Genomic DNA, 21,439 nt, shown 5'->3' on the forward strand with positions numbered 1-21,439 from the left:
ATTTTTTTCTTTTTCCTAATTTCGTGTTTCTGACAGAAAAATTTTGAATTTTTTTTTAAGAGTTCTGAGACATTTCCTGAATAATTATTGTCATCCTAGGTCCAAAAAACCAGAGATCCTCACAGGCTATGTTCTATATAAGTCAGCAGTGAGGATATTGGCAGTAGTTTAACCCACAAAGTATCAGAGAAAATAAATTAAGCAAATTTATGACATATTTGCATAAATCTTGGTAAGACATATTATTGCTTGGCAGATTCCAGTGGATAACGGAAAGAGAAGCATTTATTTATGACTGGTAAGTTTTTTTCTCAGCTTTGACTCATAGAAGTGTGGGCTGGTTTTGGAAGCCATGAATAGTTCAGCATATATAAAATTATAGGTGATTTGGACTGGAAAGGGACTTTAAGGATCATCTAGTTTCAAGAGCACAGACACACACCTCCAGTGACAGGGAATTTGGTTGCTTTTGATATTGAAGCACCTGGAGTGTTGATTATTTCAAATAAAAGCATCAAACTGTTTAGAAGAAGATAAATTTAAATTTTTCTTAGTAAGAACACATATATTTCTACTTGTTATGTAGCAGTGTGTGGAAATCACATGAAAGTGGGATGTGGATATGATAATGATTTCAGATGCATGTTGTAAAATGAGATTTTCTTGGCTGGATGAAAAATTCTCAGATGAAGTATATCTGCAGTGGGCAAAGAACAGAATTGTTATTTAATTGTTGAAATATGAACTTTAAGAATATGAGTCATTAAACTTAGAGTTTGAACCTTGCTAGAGTACCTCTGAAGTCATCTCTCTGCTCTGCTCCAGGGTGTTGTAAAAAGAATCTTGTGGATTGTTGATTTCCATTGAAATAACTTTTGAAAATTTTATTAGGCAACAGTCTTAGTTTGGGGGTCTCAATATCTTTAAAAATGCGCTTCTACTGCTTTTCTAATAAAGTGTCTAGAGCTGTGTAAGTTTGAACCCCAGACTGGTATTTGACTGTGTTCTTGTATTTGAAGTTTTAATGGGAAAAGGCTGAAGAGGTGGAAAACTTTTTTTTTAATTTTTTTCCTTTAAAATTATAGAAACCTTTGGGTACCCTGTATATCTGAATGATACAGCTATTAAAAATTTACAAATTGTATTTATTGTGGGAGAAATTACAAGTTTTTAGTAGCATGACAGAAAACAATAATTGCTTGCAAATAAGGAAAGTCTTGAGATGACAGACTTAATGGAAATAAAAAGTATCAGATTAATATGTACAAGCAATGATTTCTTTCATATATGTTACCAAATTGTTCATCTGAGGGTCCAACTTTGCTCAGGCTTGCTGTATTTGTAGATTGTCTCAGCTGACTTTGGCAGGATTCACTGAAACTATTTCTGATATACATCAGATGAAGTGATGACAGAGTCTGGTAGTGATAGCACCGCATCTCTGTCTCTGCCTCTGTCTCTGTCTCTCTGTCCTTGCAAGGCTTGTAGAATAAATCCATTTGCATGGCACTATAGGCACTGAAATTGTTTACCTTTTTCTCCCACCAGATACCAAATATGGCAAAGTATGGAAACATCCTGAGTTATTTAGTATCATTATTCTCAGAGTTTTCATGCCAAAATCTTATTTAAAGATTCATTTTGCATTATTTATATGTATTATATACCCAGGATTTTTAATATATGCAGAAAAGTTGTATTGCCATTAAAATTAGAGACTTCTGTAGAATACTTTAAGAAAAGATTCACAGGGACAGTTAAGTCCCGTTAGATGTCACTGATATTCTTAAGAATAGTGAGCCAAAAAGGAAGTAACCTTGAGTGAATTAAGTATATTACATTTGTATTTTAAGTTGTAAATCGTTTGTTTCAAAGTTACATGAATGTTGCTTCTGAGGAGAGATTCCTGGCAATGATTCTGTTCACGAGCAAGATTATCAGTGTGTGTAAGCTGTCTCACTGGTTCTAGGCACTGTCATAAAACAAATAACAAAAAGGAATTTTTGAATGCTATTTTATAATTTCTGGAGCTCTGGCATCTAGTTCATATGTACAGTCTCAGAATCTTTCATCGATTAGTTCTGTAATTGCTGCTGCTGTAGGTTTTAGCAGAAAGAAGATAAAAGCCCCTTTCCCACAGATCCCCAGGAAACCCTTCCTGTACGTGACCAGTCGCACTGGCCTGTTAACAGATAAAGTTTGTTCTTTGCTAAATTAGTCTAATCTTAGTGACTCCCCTCATCGAGTTTGTTTCTAAATTGGCAGTACAAAATACTACAGATGTAATAACAATTTATTTCTGAATTGATATAATTGAGAAGTGGTGTTTTAGTCTGAACAGCTTTATTAGTATTCTGACAATTTAAGTTTACATTTATGCAGGCAGGAAGAATGAGCGCAAACTGAATTTCAAACTTCTAATGTTCTCTCACTCTAATAGAAGCTGCTCTGTGCTGTTTGTGACTGGTACAGTCCTTCACCCAAAGCTATTTTGTCTGATGATAAAACCATGAGTGTATGAAGCTTGCACATTTTTCATCTCTTTTATGACCTTATCTTTTGTGAGCGGCTTCTGTGAAGGTATCCTAACTATAGGAAGCACCTGGCAAACATACGTGATATCTCTGCTGTGATAAGCAGTTGTGAACAAGAAAGTAGATCTGTCAGTTCTGAACCATTCATTGTTAAAAATACTTTGTTGATTTAGCTGATTGCAAAATACATTATAGAGTGACTAACAGCTGCTGTAACAGTCCTAGTGAAGAAAGTTCAATAGCTATATTGTATGAGACTTTCTGTAAGAGCCTAATATTGATAGGAACAGTGTGGATTAAAACAGCAGGGTTGAGAAGAGCTGCCAACCCATGTGCTTCTTTAAAATATCACAACTACTTGTGGTACAAGCTGATTAAGAACAAATTGGGAAGGCTTTAATTTGTTAAAAAGATTAAAGTGAAATTACTTGTTAATATTCAAGTCTCTTTCCTGACTTGTCAGTGTTGTCAGAGATGTGAGAGTTCTCCCTCTCGTGTTTCTGGTAATACATCTCTTTTGCAGTCTTCTGATTCACTAACCATCTGCACAACCTTAAATTACAGTGGTTTAGTGTGTTTACTTGCATCTATCAGATAAACATTAGAATAGTAAAAACCACATTTAAAACCTTTGAACTGTGTTTGAAGAGCAACAGAAACAGTTAATGCTGGTAAGAAATAGAATGGTCAAGATGAAAATTCTGTTCTATTACAACATGAAGTTGTTTAAAAAGACTTTTTTTTCTCTTAGTTAATCAATATTTTGTGTATTCAGCACTTCAACATAAGGCTGAAATTTGTTTCACCCAACTTTAGCTGGCTAAAGATAGGTTCCGATCTTAAGCTGTCTGCTTCAGAGGATGATTCATTTCAACTATCTTGGACACCAAAAAGGGGGATCTCAGGCATCCTCAAATGGGATGAGTCACTGTGGAAGTTTCTCTCTTTCCTGCCTATAGGCGTGCCTATATAAGTAGTTCGGAGCAGCTTAACTTTCAGATATCTAAGGTCACAGGTGATGAATTCTGCCCAAAGTGTAGCTTTAATACCAAATACACAGAAATAGCTGAAAATCCAGTAGGCTTAATTGACTTATGACTGAACATAAGATATATTATGTTATAGATTTTTGCTCATATAAGTCTTTTTAAAAGGTAGAATTTACTTACTGATCTTTGTTGCCAGAAGGAAAAGCAGAAGCAGGTTGTGCTTCATTTTAGAGTATTTATTATTGCCAGTACTTCAATATCAGTCTCTGGTGTGGCAAAAAGCTATTTCTCCTTTAAATTAAATACAAAATATAACTGAGCAGCAAAGTGAAGAAATAAGCATGAGAAGAAACCAAAACAATGGGATTAGAAAGAAATCAACAGGTTAGCAGAAAAGAGAGTAGTATATGTAAGGCAAAAAGCATATGATTTGACTTAAAAGAAAGAAAAAATAATAATGTCCTGGATCAAATTAAATGTCTATGCCTATAATTTTAAATAAATAAATAATGTACAAATAAATATTATTCTTATTGAGTTTGGAAAATAGGCAGTGAAGAGACAAAAGCAGTACACAGTGGAAAGAAAATAAATTCTGCAAGGAGATCATAGAATCATAGAATCAGATGGGTTGGAAAGGACCTGTGAGATCATCAAGTCCAACCCTTGAGCCACTACTGCTGTGGTTACCAGACCATGGCACCGAGTGCAACATTCAGTCTCTTAAAACCTTCAGGGATGGAGAATCCACCACCTCCCTGGGCAGTCCATTCCAACGCCTGATCACCCTCTCTGTAAAGAATTTCTTCCTAATACCGAACCTAAGCCTCCCCTGGCAGAGCTTAAGTCTGTGCCCTCTTGTCTTGTAGCTGCTTGGGAGGAGAGACCAACCCCCCCGTCAGCTACGCCCTCCTTTCAGGGGGTTGTAGAGAGTGATGAGGTCTCCCCTGAGCCTCCTCTTCTCCAGACTGAACACCCCCAGCTCCCTCAGCCCTTCCTCACGGGACTTGTGCTCAAGTCCCTTCACAGTCTCCTTGCTCTTCTCTGGACCTGCTCCAGGACCTCAATCTCCTTTCTGAACTGAGAGGCCCAGAACTGGACACAGTACTCGAGGTGTGGCCTCACCAGCACTGAGTACAGGGGCAGAATCCCTTCCCTGGACCTGCTGGCCACACTGTTCCTGATCCAGGCCAGGATGCCATTGGCCTTCTTGGCCACCTGAGCACACTGTTGGGTCATGTTCAGCTTCCTGTCAATCCAGACTCCCAGGTCCCTTTCTGCCTGGCTGCTCTCAGCACTTTGTGCCCAGCTGGAGCTCCCCATGGGGTTGTTGTGGCCAAAGTGCAGGACCCGGCACATGGCCGTGTTGAACTTCATGCCATTGGAATCAGCCCAACTCTCCAGTCTATCCAGGTCCCTCTGCAGAGCCCTCCTGCCTTCCAGCTGATCCACACTCTCCCCCAACTTAGTGTTGTCTGCAAATTTGCTGATTGTGGACTCAATCCCCTCATCTAAATCATCGATGAAGATATTAAACAGAATTGGGGCCAGCACTGATCCCTGGGGGACACCACTCATAAGCAGCCACCAATTGGATGAACACCATTCAGCACCACTCTCTGGGGGCCTCCAGCGATTCCTAAGCCAGCACAGAGTGCTCTTGACTGAGCCATGGGCTGACAGCTTTTTCAGGAGGATGCTGTGGGAGATGGTGTCAAAGGCCTTGCTGAAGTCCAGGTAGACCACACCCGCAGCCTTCCCCTCATCCCCCAGGTGGGTCACCTGATGATAAAAGGAGATCAGGTCAGACAGGACCTGCCCTTCCTAACCCCGTGCTGGCTGGGTCTGATCCCTTGTCCATCCTGTAGGTGCTGAGTGATTGCCTCTAGGATAATCTGCTCCATAACCTTGCCAGGCACTGAAGTCAGGCTGATGGGCCTGTAGTTTCCTGGGTCCCTCCTTCTGTCCCTTTTTCTGTATATAAATACATTCCTTTGTGCTAAACAAATGTTAACTACTAAAGTATTAAGTAAAGGGAAAAAAAAAAAAAAAAAAAGAAAAGCTTGAGAGATTTTTGTTATCAGCTCTTGTGCAAAACCTCTTTTTGGCTTGTTAAATTTGCAATGTCTGTTGCACCAAGTGGATTGACTTGATTGTCCATTTTCATTTGATCTTGGTGCTCAGCTGAGCCTGGATAGATTGGCTTCACTGATGGATTCTGAAGTCTGAATGCACTATTTGTGGGTTTCACAAACTGATTGATTCCATATGGAAGGGGAGTAGTTATGGGGGAGCAGAAGACATCAGTGGTGTGAAATTTCAGGTGTGTAAACATGTGGTAGTTGGTGAATAATAGTAAAAGTCAAAGAAAATTATTAGGAATAGTTCTAAATGCAAAGCAAAGTTTTCCTTAAGGTAAATTCTACATATTTTGTTCTACTCTGTTTGCACAGGTTATGTATTAATTCATAAAAACTTGATTATGAAAAATGCATAACACTATACTTTGTGAAGCACTGAAAAAGCAAGTTAATGAAAAGTTAAGCCATCTGCTAGCATACATTTTCAGATCTTTCCTCATCTCCTAAATACTTAATTACTGTGTGCTGTAGGTTGTATAACTTAGCAATAGTCCTGTCCTTCTTTTGCCCTTCAGCCCAGTGTTTTCATATAAGTTTCTCCTCCTCTTTCAATTCTAATAATTTTGTTTGTTTGATGTTCTGGTTGGTTGCATTGATTGAAAGAATGCTCAAATTTGCATGCTAACGCCAGGTTTGCATGTATTATAACCTGGAAAAACTTTTATATTTTAGAGCTAATATTCTCCATGCTTGCACTCAATCTGAAATAATTCTTACTATTAATACTTTTTTCAGTTGTTGCTCTGATTTAGTCCATAGAGATCTATTGTTTACAACAGAAGAAAACAATTTCTTTAGTAGAAAAATTCAATGCAAAGAATGTTTTAAGAGCTTGCTATGGTGATTATACAGCTTGAATTAGAAACTCATAATCAGAATAACCCTTGCTGTGAAATGCTTTCCAACATTTAGGAGAAAACTGCAGTTGATCTTGCCAAGGTTTGAACCTTCGAAAATTGTCCTTTGTGTGTCTCCAATAAAGAGCCCTGAAAAGTAGAAATATGAAGGTAAAAACATCTGATAGGTTCTTTAGTCCACCCCAAAATCCTACATCTCTCCTTACTGCAAAATAACCTGACAGGTGCTAATTCAAAATAGGATAGTTGGTTAAAAAACAAGCAATTGCCAAAACTGTTTATGAGAAACCTGACAGCTTTTTCAGCATGTGAGTATTCAGGACTCTCTTCTGAAAGGTAACTTCAGACTGAACTGAAGCATGTGAACTTCAAATGCCTTGGTAAAATTATGCAGTGTGATTAATAGAAAAAGTATACTAGATATTCATTAAGCCTTTTAACTTTAAGTGCCTGTGGATACACTAAACTATTTTTTTAATCCTGTGAATACAATGAACTATATTTTTGTTATCAAAGCCTAGAGTTAATACAGTATTGTGTTTGTGATAAGTCATTTATTACGCTCTTACACTTAAGATTTGAAAACTTTTTGTTTTGTGAATGCAAGGAAGAATGTGTTATTACAAGACATGTACCCATTAAGTTAATACTTTATAGTGTTTGTATATAATCATGTACTTGAAAACTCTGGGTCACAATCTTATCTGGTATAAATATAGCTCTAGTGATAACATATGGGGATCTGGCATGGTTTGTTGTAATCACATTTCTTTACCTATGTTGCTAATAAAAGCTTTTGTTATCATGAGAGGGGAAAAAATTACAAGTGTCCTTCTTACTCTCCTATAGTCAAATCAACAAAGAGTCTGATTTTTAGATTCTAAAATACACCACAGCATCGAGGTTCTAGTGGTGCCATTTTTTCAGTGGGACAGTTTTTTTTAAAGGAGTGCTTCAAGACTGTTAAAAATTTTTAAATTATGACTTGTTTCCATTTTAATGGTGTAGTTAATCCTGTTGTCTTGAATTTTTTTTTTCTTTTTTTCTTTTATTTATTTTTATTCTTCATGGTATCCTATGCAAGATTTTCTTGGATTAATTAGTTGTAAAATAAAGCCCAAACCTATGATTGCAATGAAGTACTGTCCTGGAAAAGCCCTTGGAGCTGTCATAGTCTGTGGGCTGAATATTTTGTGTTAATGCTGGAACCCCTCATCATTAATGTAATTGTTCATAGTAGCTATTTCAAAGTACTTTTGCATGGAACTTGCCTAGAATCTTTGTTTAACTGAAAAAAAACTGTGTGTGTCCTACATACACAGCTTCACAGTGGGTAGTTACTGAAGGCAAACAGACATTCTCAGGTTCTTCACGATAGTCGAAGTGCTCAAATGCATCTGTGATGTTGCAGTTCTTTAGATGAAACTTGATAGGGTAAAAATTATCATAGGGACTTGCTGGTGGGTTATGACCTTTCAGGGCAAATTCCTTAAATTCCACAAAACAGCCCTCCAGTATTTGCCTGAAAAGGCAGATTATTTAGTGGATCATATTTTTGTACTGAGGGTCATTAATCCACAATGCGTAAGAAGCAGCTAGGTGTCAATTCAAGAAAACAAACAATTGAAAGCATCTGTTCCTGAGGAGTAATGAGCTGATTTCTTTCTCTCATTTGTTGACATGAATTTTGACTTTTTTGTTCATTGTTTTACAGAATTAGCTGCAAAATGTGATTCTGTTTTTTAAGCATATGGAGTAAACACTAGTTTCCAAGATTTGTCTCTTCACAGATCTTGAAGAATTGGATACTGAAGGCTTCTTTGGATCACTGAGAACTCACAGATGTTTATATGTTTAATGATATTTATTTACAATTTTTCTCTCTCTTTACAGACATGCATATGTTTTCACTTACATATGTAAGCAGTTGTTTGTATATTGTAGGAGCTCTGCCTAAAAGTCTCTATAAAAACATGCCGAGACCATATTTCTTCAATTCTTTTTCCAGGCAATGAAGAAGGCATCCAGGAGGCAGCAGAGTCTGATGGTGATGCAAGGTCAGAGAAACCGGGGCAGATTGCTGTGGAGACTGAAGATTGGGATGGGCCAGGTAGGAAAAACACCTGAAAGCCAACAAAAACATCTTAAACTAGATTCCAGTCTTTTAAATTATCATTATTTTAGTAGGTCTGTTATGCTTTGCATTCATTTTAATAGACTGTTTGTTTTATGACACTTTGGAGCCCAGGTTATTGATGGATGAGTAGCACTAAGTGGAAAACAATTCTGGCTAAATAATTCTGTTATTTGTTCAACATAAAATGCCCTATGTTCCTGCTTTATACAAAAGAAAATGTTGTTGCTGCTTTGAATTTAGATTAAAATCTATAATTTCTCAGTTCCATCGTTGTATTAAGGTATAAGCTTTTCTTCTCTGTTTTCTGAGCCGGAAGACCAACCAAAAGCCTGTGCTCTTTCAAGCTTTGTACCTACATTTAGCAACACGTTGAGCTTAACAAATAGATACAGTATCTAATGATATCTGTTTACCAGTTTCAGCCTGAGAGAAGTAATTTAGCAAATGTGGTCATTGATTTCATTTGAAAGAGAATCTCTTAGATGGCAGTCAATGAAGTGTCAGAACTTCACATTAGAACAGTAATTCACAGTAACATTTTCTATTATGTACAATGAAAATGGGGCAGGTCTCATATTGCTAAGATATAGGATGTGATGGTGATGTGGGAAGACTTTCCAAGTGTCTGTAAAATATAAATATGTAAAACCTCTGTTGTACCGTAGAAGTACCTAAGACAAATGGGTAAACTGTAATTAGCCAATTCTGCAGTTGAATTCAATGCGGTGTTTTCATGGGTATGAACTCTGGAATGGGCCTTAAAAATCCATTATATTGACTATATTTTAATAGTGCTATTGGAAAACGTGCCTCTCAAATCAAACGTGCTTTCAGCATAGCTGAATCTTTTATGGAAATTTTCCCTAAAAAGGGTGAGCACATCGGAAAAGCATTTCAGAAGTGTTATAAAAATAATTTATAATTCAATAGTAATATTTCATTAGAAAAAAAATCTATTTCAGTCCCATTTTCATCCTTGCTTGATTTTGCAAATTACTGTATGCTCTTCATAAAGAGAAGAACAAAAGTAGTGGTAATTTTCTGAAACTGGTAGCTGGAAAATATAATGCAAACAAAAATGAAGACATAGTATATATAATTATTATGATGTTATTTAAAATGTTTTTAATGATAATACACAAGTTAGTATTCTATGTAAAGCACTACGGTGTTGTATGAAAACAAGGTTTAGTATTACAATACACTACAGTATATGTGAAATAATAAAAAAGATATCTCTATATGTAGCAGAATAGCCTTTTCCAGCTTCATAGTAGACTCAAAAGCTGTCAGTGATTAATCTATGACTTGTTTTTAATGTAATTAAAAATAAATTATCTGAAATTGGTAATATTTCGGAATTTTTCTGTTTTTAGTGTTTTTAGTGCATTGATGAATGTGCATTTTGTGGGCTGTTACTGCTTTTTATATGAGCTATTTATGCAATAGTTTCAGAGTTATCATTTTTGACAGTATAAAGAGTATTTTTTATTTGCTTGAGAAAAAAAAATCCAACAGTAAGAGGTGTGTATCTTGTAATATTTATTGGTAGCTTTGGCGTGGGATAAGATGGAAATCAAAGCTCAGTTTGGGAAAATTGCTTTTGACTTCAAGAAACTGATGACCACCAACATGCAATTAGCAGCTCTATTTTATTTAAATATTGATTCTTTCCATACTAGATGCTAACCTCTCCATCATTCACACTTTCTGAAATGAACTTGGCTATTTATTGGTATGGAAAAAGATAAAATCAACAGAAGGTAATTTTCAATTGTTCAGTACAACGAACACTTATTTCAGACCTTTGGGAAAAAAAGAGTATGAAATATTTTGCTTATTTATGAACATATTTTACCACAGCCTAAACAGAAACATTAAAAACCTTCTTTAACAACTTTACCTACTTGTAGTAGAGCTGCTATCTCAAAGAGCAGAAGACCATTCTTTGTTACTGATTCATCTCTGCTCTCCTTTCTGAGCTGGAGCTTTCTCAGAGTCCAACAATGACTGTTCTGCATGATATGAGTTGCTGTGAGCTGATAATAAGTACTGTGACTACTCAAAGGTTCATATAAATAGTAGAACTGTTTTATTATTTTAATATTTTTTTCTTTTTTTAGCACTATGAAAACATACTGTTATTTTCAGAGCCAATACTTGACAAGGACTGAAGTTCTGTCCGTTATTCAGTAGCAGCAACATGCAGATGATTCAAAATTAAGTTTCTGGCATTAATTGGGAATTTATTTTATTTGAAAATATACAGTGTTAAATTTATTGCATGAAATCCCAAGCCTTTGTAATTAGAATATTTTTATGAAGAAAAATTTGAAGTTAAATGTGCTGTAGCTTCAGAGTTTCTGCTAAACCTATCTTCTAGATCATGAAGTCTTGTGATCTTTACTGATCATCCAGTAATAGCAGAGATAATGCATACTGTGTGTAGTCACTTTGACTGTTACTTGATTGCTTTTTAAACAATTGTCAGTTTTCATTGCTTTTGTCCTCATTTTTAAAAAAATCTTAAGGAGAAGACTCTTCTTAAATAATGGAAGTTGACGTCAATAAATTATATATGGACACACAGTAAAGGACCAGATGCTTTTTCTGTTGTAGTCAACATCAAAAATCCAAGGAGCAGATAGTCTGCAAATCAAGATTGGATTTAAAGAGGTTTTATATGAAAATATAGATTTTTTTTAATACATTGTAGCAAAAGTGGTTTTACATCATTAAATATGCTATTTGGTGTCAGATGGATGCCTTGATACCTGTAGATGTTTATAGTTCTATGGCCCTTGTGTTATTGCTAAGATAATTAGAGACTGTGAGACCAGTGGTCAGTGGTTTAGCACACAGTGACAGAATGGGATCATTCTGGTTTTTCCTGGATATCTGCTCCATGTAGGAGCAAAAATCTTTTTAAACTTTTTGAGCTGTCAATGAAATACCCTTTCATACCACAACTTCCTTAAAATATAAGTGCATCAAACCCAAGAAAATATTTGAGTGAAAAGGCATGAATCATAACTTGGACATGTTTAAGAACAATTTTTTTAGATTTTCAAAAAGTTATAGGAAAATCAAAGCAATGTTGAATTTACCCAGAAAAGAATTTTGAAAAACAGAAAAATCCAGGTTTAAAATGAATGGGTAAACAATGGAAGTAGCCAGATAGCAAAACCAAAACAAAACTAAATAAACATAAATAAATAAATAAATAAAATAATTTTAAAAAATCAGCAGTCACTTAAATAATAACAGTAGGATGACATTTAATTATGTGTTAAAAAATTATTAGACAATTGCTATGGAGCTTTTATAAATCAATATTCTTAATAGTTACAGGTGACAGGATGAAGGGTAATTTAAATATTTCTAGTCTGCTTAAAACATATTTGTGCTGGAAAACCTATTTGGAAGTGACTGTGGTAGCTGTACCATCAGTTTTCAAAATGTTCTGAGATATTTTTGAAATTCTAAAATGCTAGAGGAAACAAATGTGTTAAAAAGTAAATCGGGGTTGGTGTGGATAATAAGAGACTTGTCTGCATGACAGTGGTCCCATTGGAAATAATGGGCTGAGTGACATAAAACCTTTTTTATTAAAGATGGATTAGTAAGATTGCCAATCCCTATAGGTTTATGCAGAAACATATATTTTGTAAAACCAACTTAATATGTAATGGTGAGCTATATTATGTTAGTTCTTTTCAACGTGTTTACAATCCAAAGAAAATAGTGAATAATGGATAGGTATTTCTATTGCTGGATCTGAATAACTTGTTCTGTTAGCTGCAGCAAAAGTTTAGTTTCAGTATACATATGAAGTCATGTGCATACATTTAATAGAAGTTTTACTACAGAAAGCAGGGCATCCAAAAAAGTTTGGGGATTTAGTGAATCAAGACTGAGCCCAAAAGACAGAGTTGTGGCTAAAGGATATGTTTAGGTTTTCAAATTATCTTGCTTTTCTGGTACTGTGGTTTAACCCCAGCTGGCAACTAAACCCCACACTTGCTTACTCCCCTTCAGTGGGATGGGGGAGAGAATAAGAGTAAAAGTGAGAAAACTCATGAGTTGAGATAAATACAGTTAAATAGGTAAAGCAAAAGCTGTGCATGTGAGTAAAGCAAACCAAGGAATTAATGCACTACTTCCCCTTGGCAGGCAGGTGTTCTCGGGAACAGCAGTGCTCCATCATGTGGGATGGTTACTTGGGAAGACATTACTCAGAATTTCCCTCCTCTTCTTCCTCCAGCTTTATCTGCTGAGCATGATGGTACATGGTATAGAAAAACCCTTTGATCAGCTGGGGTCACCTGTCCTGGCTGTGTCCCCTCTTAGCTTCTTGTGCATCCCTACACTGGTGGTGCAGGGTGAAAAGCAGAAAAGACCTTGACTCTGTCTAAGGCCTGCTCAGAAATGACTAAAACGTTGGTGTATTATCAACACTTTTTCCACCACACATCTAAAACACAGTTCCTACTAGCTACTGTGAAAAAAATTAACTGTATTCCATCCACAACCAGCACACTGTTTCGTAGTCCTGTTTGATGCTGAAGCAGGGTTCTGCCTCCTGCATTTACACTTCAAGATTGGCGTTAAAATTTGAAACAGATTTAGAGAAGAGCCACTAGAATGTTGAAAGGACTGGTGTTATGGAAAGTCTAGGTCCTTTTTCTATTTATATTATCAAAGAAAATATTAAAGGACAACCTGATTACAAACTACTTTAAATTCAGAGCGAAAATCTGATAACAATGGGCACCTCTTTCTAGCAAAAGTATCAGAAGATTAAATGGACATTGAAGTTCCACAATTTCAGACACAAAGAAAGGATTTTAATGCTTACTAAGTTAATTATTGTAATATTTTATGAAAAGTCATTTATCTGTCATTAGAAATATTTACCATTCAGGATGAAATACTTTCCTGCAGAACATGATCCAGTTCTGTGGCAGACACTGAATTTTTAAATGGAGTGGATTCCACTGGAGCTGATGTTTGACTGACCATAATAGTTCCTTGTAATTAAAATGAAATAGTTGAGTACACTGTATTTTATTTTTATAAGGATTTTACTGGGATACTGTATTCTGCTGTATTGTATTAGGACCAGACTCTTCACTGGTGTCCAAGGACAAGACACGTGGCAATGGTCACAAGCTGGAACAGAATCCATTTCACCTAAACATAAGGAAAAAATTCTTACTCTAAGTATAAGAGAGCACTGGAACTGTCCAGAGAGGTGGTGGAGTTTCTGTCTTTGGATACATTCAGAACCCACCTGGACACCATCCTGTGCTACTCTAGGTGAACCTGTCTGGCAGGGGCTTACACTATATCGTCTCCAGGGGTCCCTTCCAACCCCTTGGGTTCTGTGGTTCTGTACTTTTTGGATGTATTTATACTGAATAACTAGCAGTAGTCCTCCACATAAGTGAATCTGAATTTATATTTCTTCAGTTACTGTGTATTCAAGGTATGGTAAGAATGATAAGTACTCAGTGCTCAGCTTCATTTGGTGCTATTCTTTATTGATAGAATAAAACAATACAGTAGAAGACATCCCATACCAATTCTGTGACAAATATGCAAGGAAAAGTTCTTTCACTGTAAGACAGATGGACCCAATTTTCTAGTCCTGACTAACTAACCTGAAAAAATTTCTGAAAACCCACTCCACCATCCTCTGTGCTCAGTTCTTTTGACTTTCTTCCCACAAAGGTCCAGTAATCAGTGAGCATTTCAGCCATCAGTGAAGTTTTTTCTGCTTTTTATGACACAGAAATGCTCTCTGTGTTAGCGGTTGGGGAACTGAGTATCGGGTTTTTGCAAAGGTGAAATTAATGACACTCAGAAAATCTTGGTCCTAAGAAGGAATTAGATCTCTCTCTTTGTAATTCACATGCAGTGTACTGCCAACTAGATCATCCTTATTCCCTATGTGAGCTCTTACTTTCATACCCATAAAGGACCACATCTTTCTTGCAGAATATGGTGATTTTGTGAGGTAGATAGTCTTGAAAGTCTCAAAAGTTCTTCTGGAATGTATCTGAATCCTTCTTAGAAAGTGAGAAAGTTTAACTTGTACACATATCCAAAATGAAAAAAACCACCACATACCTCTTACAATTTATTTTTTTTTTAATTTATTGTTTACACTCATCTCCAAATAAATTGGGAGTTTACTGTGTGTATAATACTGCCTCTAGTAAATAAACAACTTCTGATTTTGATAACAGTAATTTGGGATGAAGTCACAACTCATGTCTCGTTGTAACTCATGAATCAGAGAACTGTTAAAAAATGCATGAACAATAATTAAATATTGTAGTCTAGTTTCTTTTAGTTACATACAGTTACTATTTCAGTTTTTCTTAAAACAGAGCAAAGTTTAAGAAAAGCAATAAGCAGAAAATTAAAATAATGTTATGTTAAGCTATGCTGTTACTAATCTTTGATAAAAGACGGAAACAGGCTTTCCCAGAAGTGCTGGTGTATTGCTTTAGTGAGAAGTGAGTTCTAGCATGTTCTGTTGAATATCTGACATGCTGGGTTTGCATTTTTACCTGATTTAAAAGGTAGTTTGTAAAGCTTTTCCAAATAGATTTCCTGTAACCATTTGTAAGAATCAATGTAATATGTATTGATGGTTGGGTTTATTCTGCATTATTTAGTAATACTATGAACAGTTTGAGTAGTTACAAAGCAAAAATGCATATATAGATTGGATTGATTGGAAGACCACTGCAAGATAGAAACAGACATTAATGACGGTCTTTTTTTTTTTTTTCCCCTTCTTTTTTCTTCTCTCTCTCTCTCTTTTTTTTTTTTTTTTTTTTTTTTTTTTTTTTTTTTAATTTCTTTTTAAACCAGTCCTAAGAAGGACTTGGAGATTACTGTCCTGATTTTGTTTCTTTTTTTACTGGGGAAATGTGGTAGATATAAGATCTTGGAAATGCTATTTGATGTAAATTAACAAAAATCTATGAAACATAGTTAACCAAAGATATAGTCTGACAGTAAGAAGAATATTGTGAAGAAGCAGAGGAAATCATAGAACGACTGTGTGTTACTCTGACAGTGAATCGGTATTATCTCTGCTATCAGATAATGCAGTTATCATTAATTTTCACATTTGCATTTCAATCTTTGGAAGGAAATGACTCTTGCCGGATGAAGATAAGAGCTCTGTACCACTATAATGAACCATCATTTTATCCCGATGCTTTGTATCCATATGAAAATGAGGCTGGATGGTGGTGTGGTATGTGAGGAGGGGGTGGGGGGGGGTCATAGAAACATTATAACCAAGTGTCAAAAATGACTGCAGACTTTTGGAGTCCTTTATGAAACAAGAGGCAGTCTAAATAAATTTTCTGTGCTGAAGTGGATACTGGATTAAAAGCAGAAAGCCAGCCTTCCGTACCAGGGACTGGGAAGGAACCTTGTAGGAGAAGGGGAGGATTTTGGTGGATCTTGATCTGGTTTCCATCAGTGTTTTGGAACTAGGAGTAGGCCAGGAGGACACAGAAGTGCATTAATAGTCATCAAGTTAACCCTTGCCTCCAGGTCTTATTTTGATGCTTAATACTGTTAAGGTAGGTAAAGTAAATGCTGGTGGACCAGTGGCTTCATGGCTTGGATTCTGGTACTGGAACTGTTTTAAGAGGTTACCATAACTGTGTAATTAAATGTGGGATTTCAAATACCTTTTTGTATACCAAAACAATCCAAGTCTTCAAGGACTGTAGTATTCCCTGTCCTTTTCCATGGATAGCCCAGATTTATGTTGATTGCCTGAAACTCCATCTGCAGAGTTCAGCAAGGCATCGTGCCATTTTAGGTCTAACTAAAGCCATTGTTCTCCAAGTACTCTTTCACTATATGCAACTTGTTTAACCTTTACGGTGTAGTTGGTGCCTACAATTTACAGGTTTTATACATACCTCACTGTGTGGAATCCTGAGGCTTGCCACCCTGCCCCATTTTTTGGTAACAAAAGCTGATATTCTTCCATCATCAAATGATTGTAAGAACTGATATTTAAATATACTTTAAAAGTGACTCAGTGTATAACCTGGGAGCAGTTATAGAAGCACCAGGATACCTGTCGTGCCATGACAAGCTGGGATTGGTGAATAATTCTGCCACTTCCTCTTGCAGACCCTTCTCAGGGCCTTACCTCTCTGTTCTGTTATGAGCACATTTCTGTTTCATAATGAGAAGATGCAGGGCTAAGAACTGTAAGGAAAAATTTGCTACACCTGTGTTAGTAAATTCAGCAGTGACAGAAGCTAAGTAGTATAAACTTCTGAAGTGTTCAAGTAGTCCCTGGCATGATTGTGGTGTAGACCAGTTTACACTCTTCCCAAGTAGGTACCAAGGTGCAGGAGGGGAAGCATTTCAAGGAGCATTCTCCCAAGCTAGTTTTTGTGCAGTCACCTGTTTAAAGGCTAAGGAAGTCTCCCACCACATAAATATGGCTGTGCTTGGCCTCAGTGCCCTGAACCAATCTGTGGCACAAGTAATCAACCTTCATTTACCTTTAGCTGACATACTTTGAACAAAAATTGGCAGTTCTTCAAGGCAATTGATATTATTGATGGACTTCTCTCTGTACAGGCCTGAAAGATGAGAGAGTGGCTGTGTGAACACACATGGAAATAGCAACCAAACCTTTGCAGTCATCTTTGCAAACATAAATCTGACTTCTGTGGGACACTGGCTCTACTGATATATTGAGCATGTGTAGCTCTATTGATCTACTGGCCTGATCTACTGAGCATGTGTAAAAGATAAAATCAATTAATGGAGAGAATTTTTGTTTTATGGTCACATCTGGCGTATGAAAACATCCATGCCTGGACAAAATGAAAGGATACCCACTACCCAAAAATGGTAGCCACTGAAGCTTCAAGAGAAAATTGAGCTGTAACACAATTCCCTTAAATCATGGGGAAAAAATTTTGAAAACCGGGAGATGTTTCTTATCTTCATGTCACTTGTTATGGTGACTTCTGTAGCATAAGTTTCTTGATTCAAGGTGCAAATGTAGGATTCTGTAAATTTGGAGATAAGCATTACATCATTTCACTTGCATTTTAAAATAGAAAAAAACAGCCAATTCATCACTGAGAACTGGAGCCCTTGTAAAGCTTTCCAACTGTTTTGTCACTTTGGATGCCATTTCCTTATCATTGTTTCACACAATTAACATATATATGTGAATTTACACTTAATTTCAAAATTAGTTGCTATAGAAATGAGCCTAGTTTTAAAATAGTATTTTTTCATATGTACAGTTCATGTTTACAGAACTAGATCTAAAAAATTAGCCTTTCAGAATTTTTTTTGTTGTTTTTACAAAGTTTTATTATGTTTTAGTTTGATGGTATTAGTTTCCTATTCCTCAGCCTTTATTTGATTATTTGTAAAATATTTACTTGACATAGCTAGACTTCTCATTTTTGGTATTTAATCTGTAAATTGTTTTTGGAAACCACTTTAATATGTGAGTGAGCAAGTTTCTAGACTAGGTAGACTAATTTTATTATATATTCCTAATTTCTTATGTATTTGCATGTGTCTAGCACGAGGCACGAATATTGGCCTGACTTGTAAAAGACATTGAACTCTGAATAAAAGGTGATATACATTAGAAATATATTCTATTTTGATTGACATTTACATTTCAAGCACAAAAGACTTCTTGTTCTCTGAAAAAACTTGATTGCTGGGAAAGACTTGTGCAAGGGACAACTTATCAGATTCATTAGGTGCTTCACATTGGACATGGTATGTTATGTAGTGGATATTATACCAAGTACAAATCCCTGTAGGTCACAGAGTGAAGGACTCATAGTCTGTGAAATTCTTCGGGGAATCAATGAACATCTGCATTACAATATATTGTTTCTTGTAGTTTCATGCACCAAGGGACCTGCAGAGGCTGGCAGAAAGCTTTGTACTTTTCATCTGTCTCCACTGTAGTTTGGTTATAAAGGCAATATAACACCCTGGTAATTGCAGAGGACTGAGAAACAATGTCTGGTTTTGGAAACAGATGGGGTGAGAATCAAAAGGGACATGTAGCCGGTCCACAACTATTTTGCTCTTTGTTCGTTTTTTTCTCGTTATTTCAGCTAAGATTATTGCTTGCAAAACACTGCATAGCAACACTGGCTTGAATAATTGAAGGATGGTTGTGTTAATATATTGAACTGTGTACCCAACATAGTGTTATTTACCATGCAAGGCTGTCCTCCAGCAGTTGGCTGCAAACACAGTGAGATGTGCTAGTGACTTTGTTTCTTAAAATGTCAGGGTTCAGTTGGCTTCGGTGATGTATACTGTGTTTAGCATGTCATTAAAGAAAATGTTTTGATACACTTTCCTTTCACCCCTTTGAAAACTGTTTTATTTACTCTCTCTTAACATAAAAACTGGAATAATATAAATAAATCAACAAAAGTGTTATCACCAGGAACCGTTGTACCTCCATTCAAAATAGCGAACTTATAGTGAGAGTAAAAAATTCTATATGACATCTGAGTGACAAACTGGATACTAGTATTTACCAAAAGTTTCACAGTTCAGAATGGCTTGGAGTCAGAAAAGGAACTGTCCCTTGTGGCCTTAAGACTATGATAAAGTCCTCAGTTGTGACCTTGATTTTCTCAGTATCTGCATTTAGCTCAGTGAGACCACCGTAGCACACATTTGGGTTTGTATTTTAAATTACTACATTTCATTTTTTACAGTGCTCTACTATCCCATGCTCATAAGAAGGATATAGATTAAACAGTAAATCTTACTTTCTGTCCTTGATATAGGCTTCAATCAACCCTTTGTAAAGGGCAATAATGGTCGTCATACAGAAATGCTATCATAAACTTCTTTATGCAATCATTTGGCACATGGAAAAAGTAAGCATGACTGTCTTAGTATCATCAGACCTCGTTTTTGTTCAGTTAGAATATTTTATTTGTTTAAACATGTCCTAATGGAATCAGTGAGAAACCCCAGAATCAAATATTCAGAAGTATGGCAGATTTAAAACTAGCAATGTACCTATCCTGATATTTGGGTAGGCAGAAGTAAAAAGGAATAAAGCCTGTGTTTGGGAAACTGCAACTGTGCAACAACCACTCTTGCTAATTTTTCCTGCAAGTCTAAGCTGATTAAATTGGACCTTCTAAACAGCTGTGTAGAGGGCATTTGAGCTCCTGTTTTGATTTTGGTGCTGGGATTTTTCCCAAAAAAGTTTTCAAAGCTTTCCAGATGTGCTTTTTAATAATGAGACCTGATTCCAAAGACTGGTTTTAATTTATAGCATATTAAATCACATTCAGGAAAAAGATTCTTGTGTATGGCCAGTTTGGGCAACTAGTGCAGTGTATCTACCTTTTGCATCTTTTACGGTACAGAAAAAATCTGATTTTCCCCACATCAGATTTTTCCCCTTACCCTTTCCCTTTGCTCCCATTTGTCTCTATCAAGGCCATTAAGCAATGTATTAGAGATGGAAAACTTGAACAACCATACTTGACTTCACAGCATACTATTGGGGATTAGAAATACAAAAACTTTCCAGTATTCTACATAATTTTGTTTTGAGTATTGCAGGAGTGTACATTGGCTGATGTGTAAAGTTGTAAAAATTGCATTTTACTAAGACAAAATACACAAGGTAGGCTCATTCCAGTCTGTGCTTCTCTGATTTTATTGCAATATAGTTGAGTAGATTTTAAAGATGCTTGAACAGCATAAAACTACAGTGATGTATTATTAAAAAATTTATTATATGGACATAGTGTTCTAGTTTGGTGCATATATGCACCAAAGTCTGGGTGGTTCTTAATGGAGACTGAATTTCAGATTACATCATTGTCTGAAAAAAAACCCTTCATTAAATTATCTGAAGTTTGATACTTACAATGTGGTGCCAAAACCACTAGTCAGTCCATAATCTTTGGCTTGCATATATAAATAAATACTAGTTCTCTTTAAAAAAATGAGACTGTCTGGACAGCACTTGTGATGAGCATTCACTGAGAGTTTAGGTGCAATACAGTCCTGTTCTTAAGGTTTATGTAATGCAACATTCTGAATGCTTCATATTGTTTGCTATGACCTGATAAAGTATGTATAGTTTTAAACTTTATTTACTTAATACTTTTTACTTTGTGATCTGTATTTTAGGATTTTACTGATTTACTCTCAGAAAAAAAAACTTTTTCCCCCCAGTTACAGAACTGCTTAGCATTTGATATTGACTTCTTTTCAAAGTATGTATTGGATCTCAACATTTCATGGAAATTTTCTTTATGAGGTGCTCCCTACGTATATAACTATTTCTAGCAGCAGAAAAAGAGAAAACCTACAACAAAACAACAGATATTTTGGTGTGTTGCAGTCTGATAAGAGCTAGCATTTAGTTTAATTACTATATCCGTAACATTTTAGCCATCAAATTTTGAGCCTCTTCCAAGGAAATTATTTTTCTCTCATCTTGTCCTGCTAATCCTTGTTTTAATATGTACAACTTACTTCATTTTCTTTTCTGTATCTTCCTGCCACTATGCATGAATCATCTGGAATCAAAGAATAGTGTGATAAAAGTTGTTGACACGGATGTGAACGGGAGATGAACAATATAGAATTTTAAACTGTATATACGTACCAGAGGACATCTTCAGGGGACACTGGAAAAACTTTCTTGCATAAGAATCTGGGCCATTTGAGGCAATTCACAAACGTGAACTAACAG

General features: G+C 35.9%; 1 protein-coding gene across 3 annotated transcripts in view; it reads left to right on the plus strand.

Moving 5' to 3' along the window:
* Positions 1–21,439, plus strand: part of ZFPM2 (zinc finger protein, FOG family member 2) — a 307,375-nt gene that overhangs the window by 66,162 nt on the left and 219,774 nt on the right. For all 3 annotated transcript variants that reach the window (XM_071738185.1, XM_071738186.1, XM_071738184.1), the window contains one exon: positions 8,530–8,631. In XM_071738185.1, coding sequence (XP_071594286.1) covers positions 8,530–8,631 — 102 coding nt within the window. The remainder of the gene's footprint in view (positions 1–8,529; positions 8,632–21,439) is intronic.

This window comes from Heliangelus exortis, chromosome 2, assembly GCF_036169615.1.
Source record: "Heliangelus exortis chromosome 2, bHelExo1.hap1, whole genome shotgun sequence".
Taxonomy (NCBI): domain Eukaryota; kingdom Metazoa; phylum Chordata; class Aves; order Apodiformes; family Trochilidae; genus Heliangelus; species Heliangelus exortis.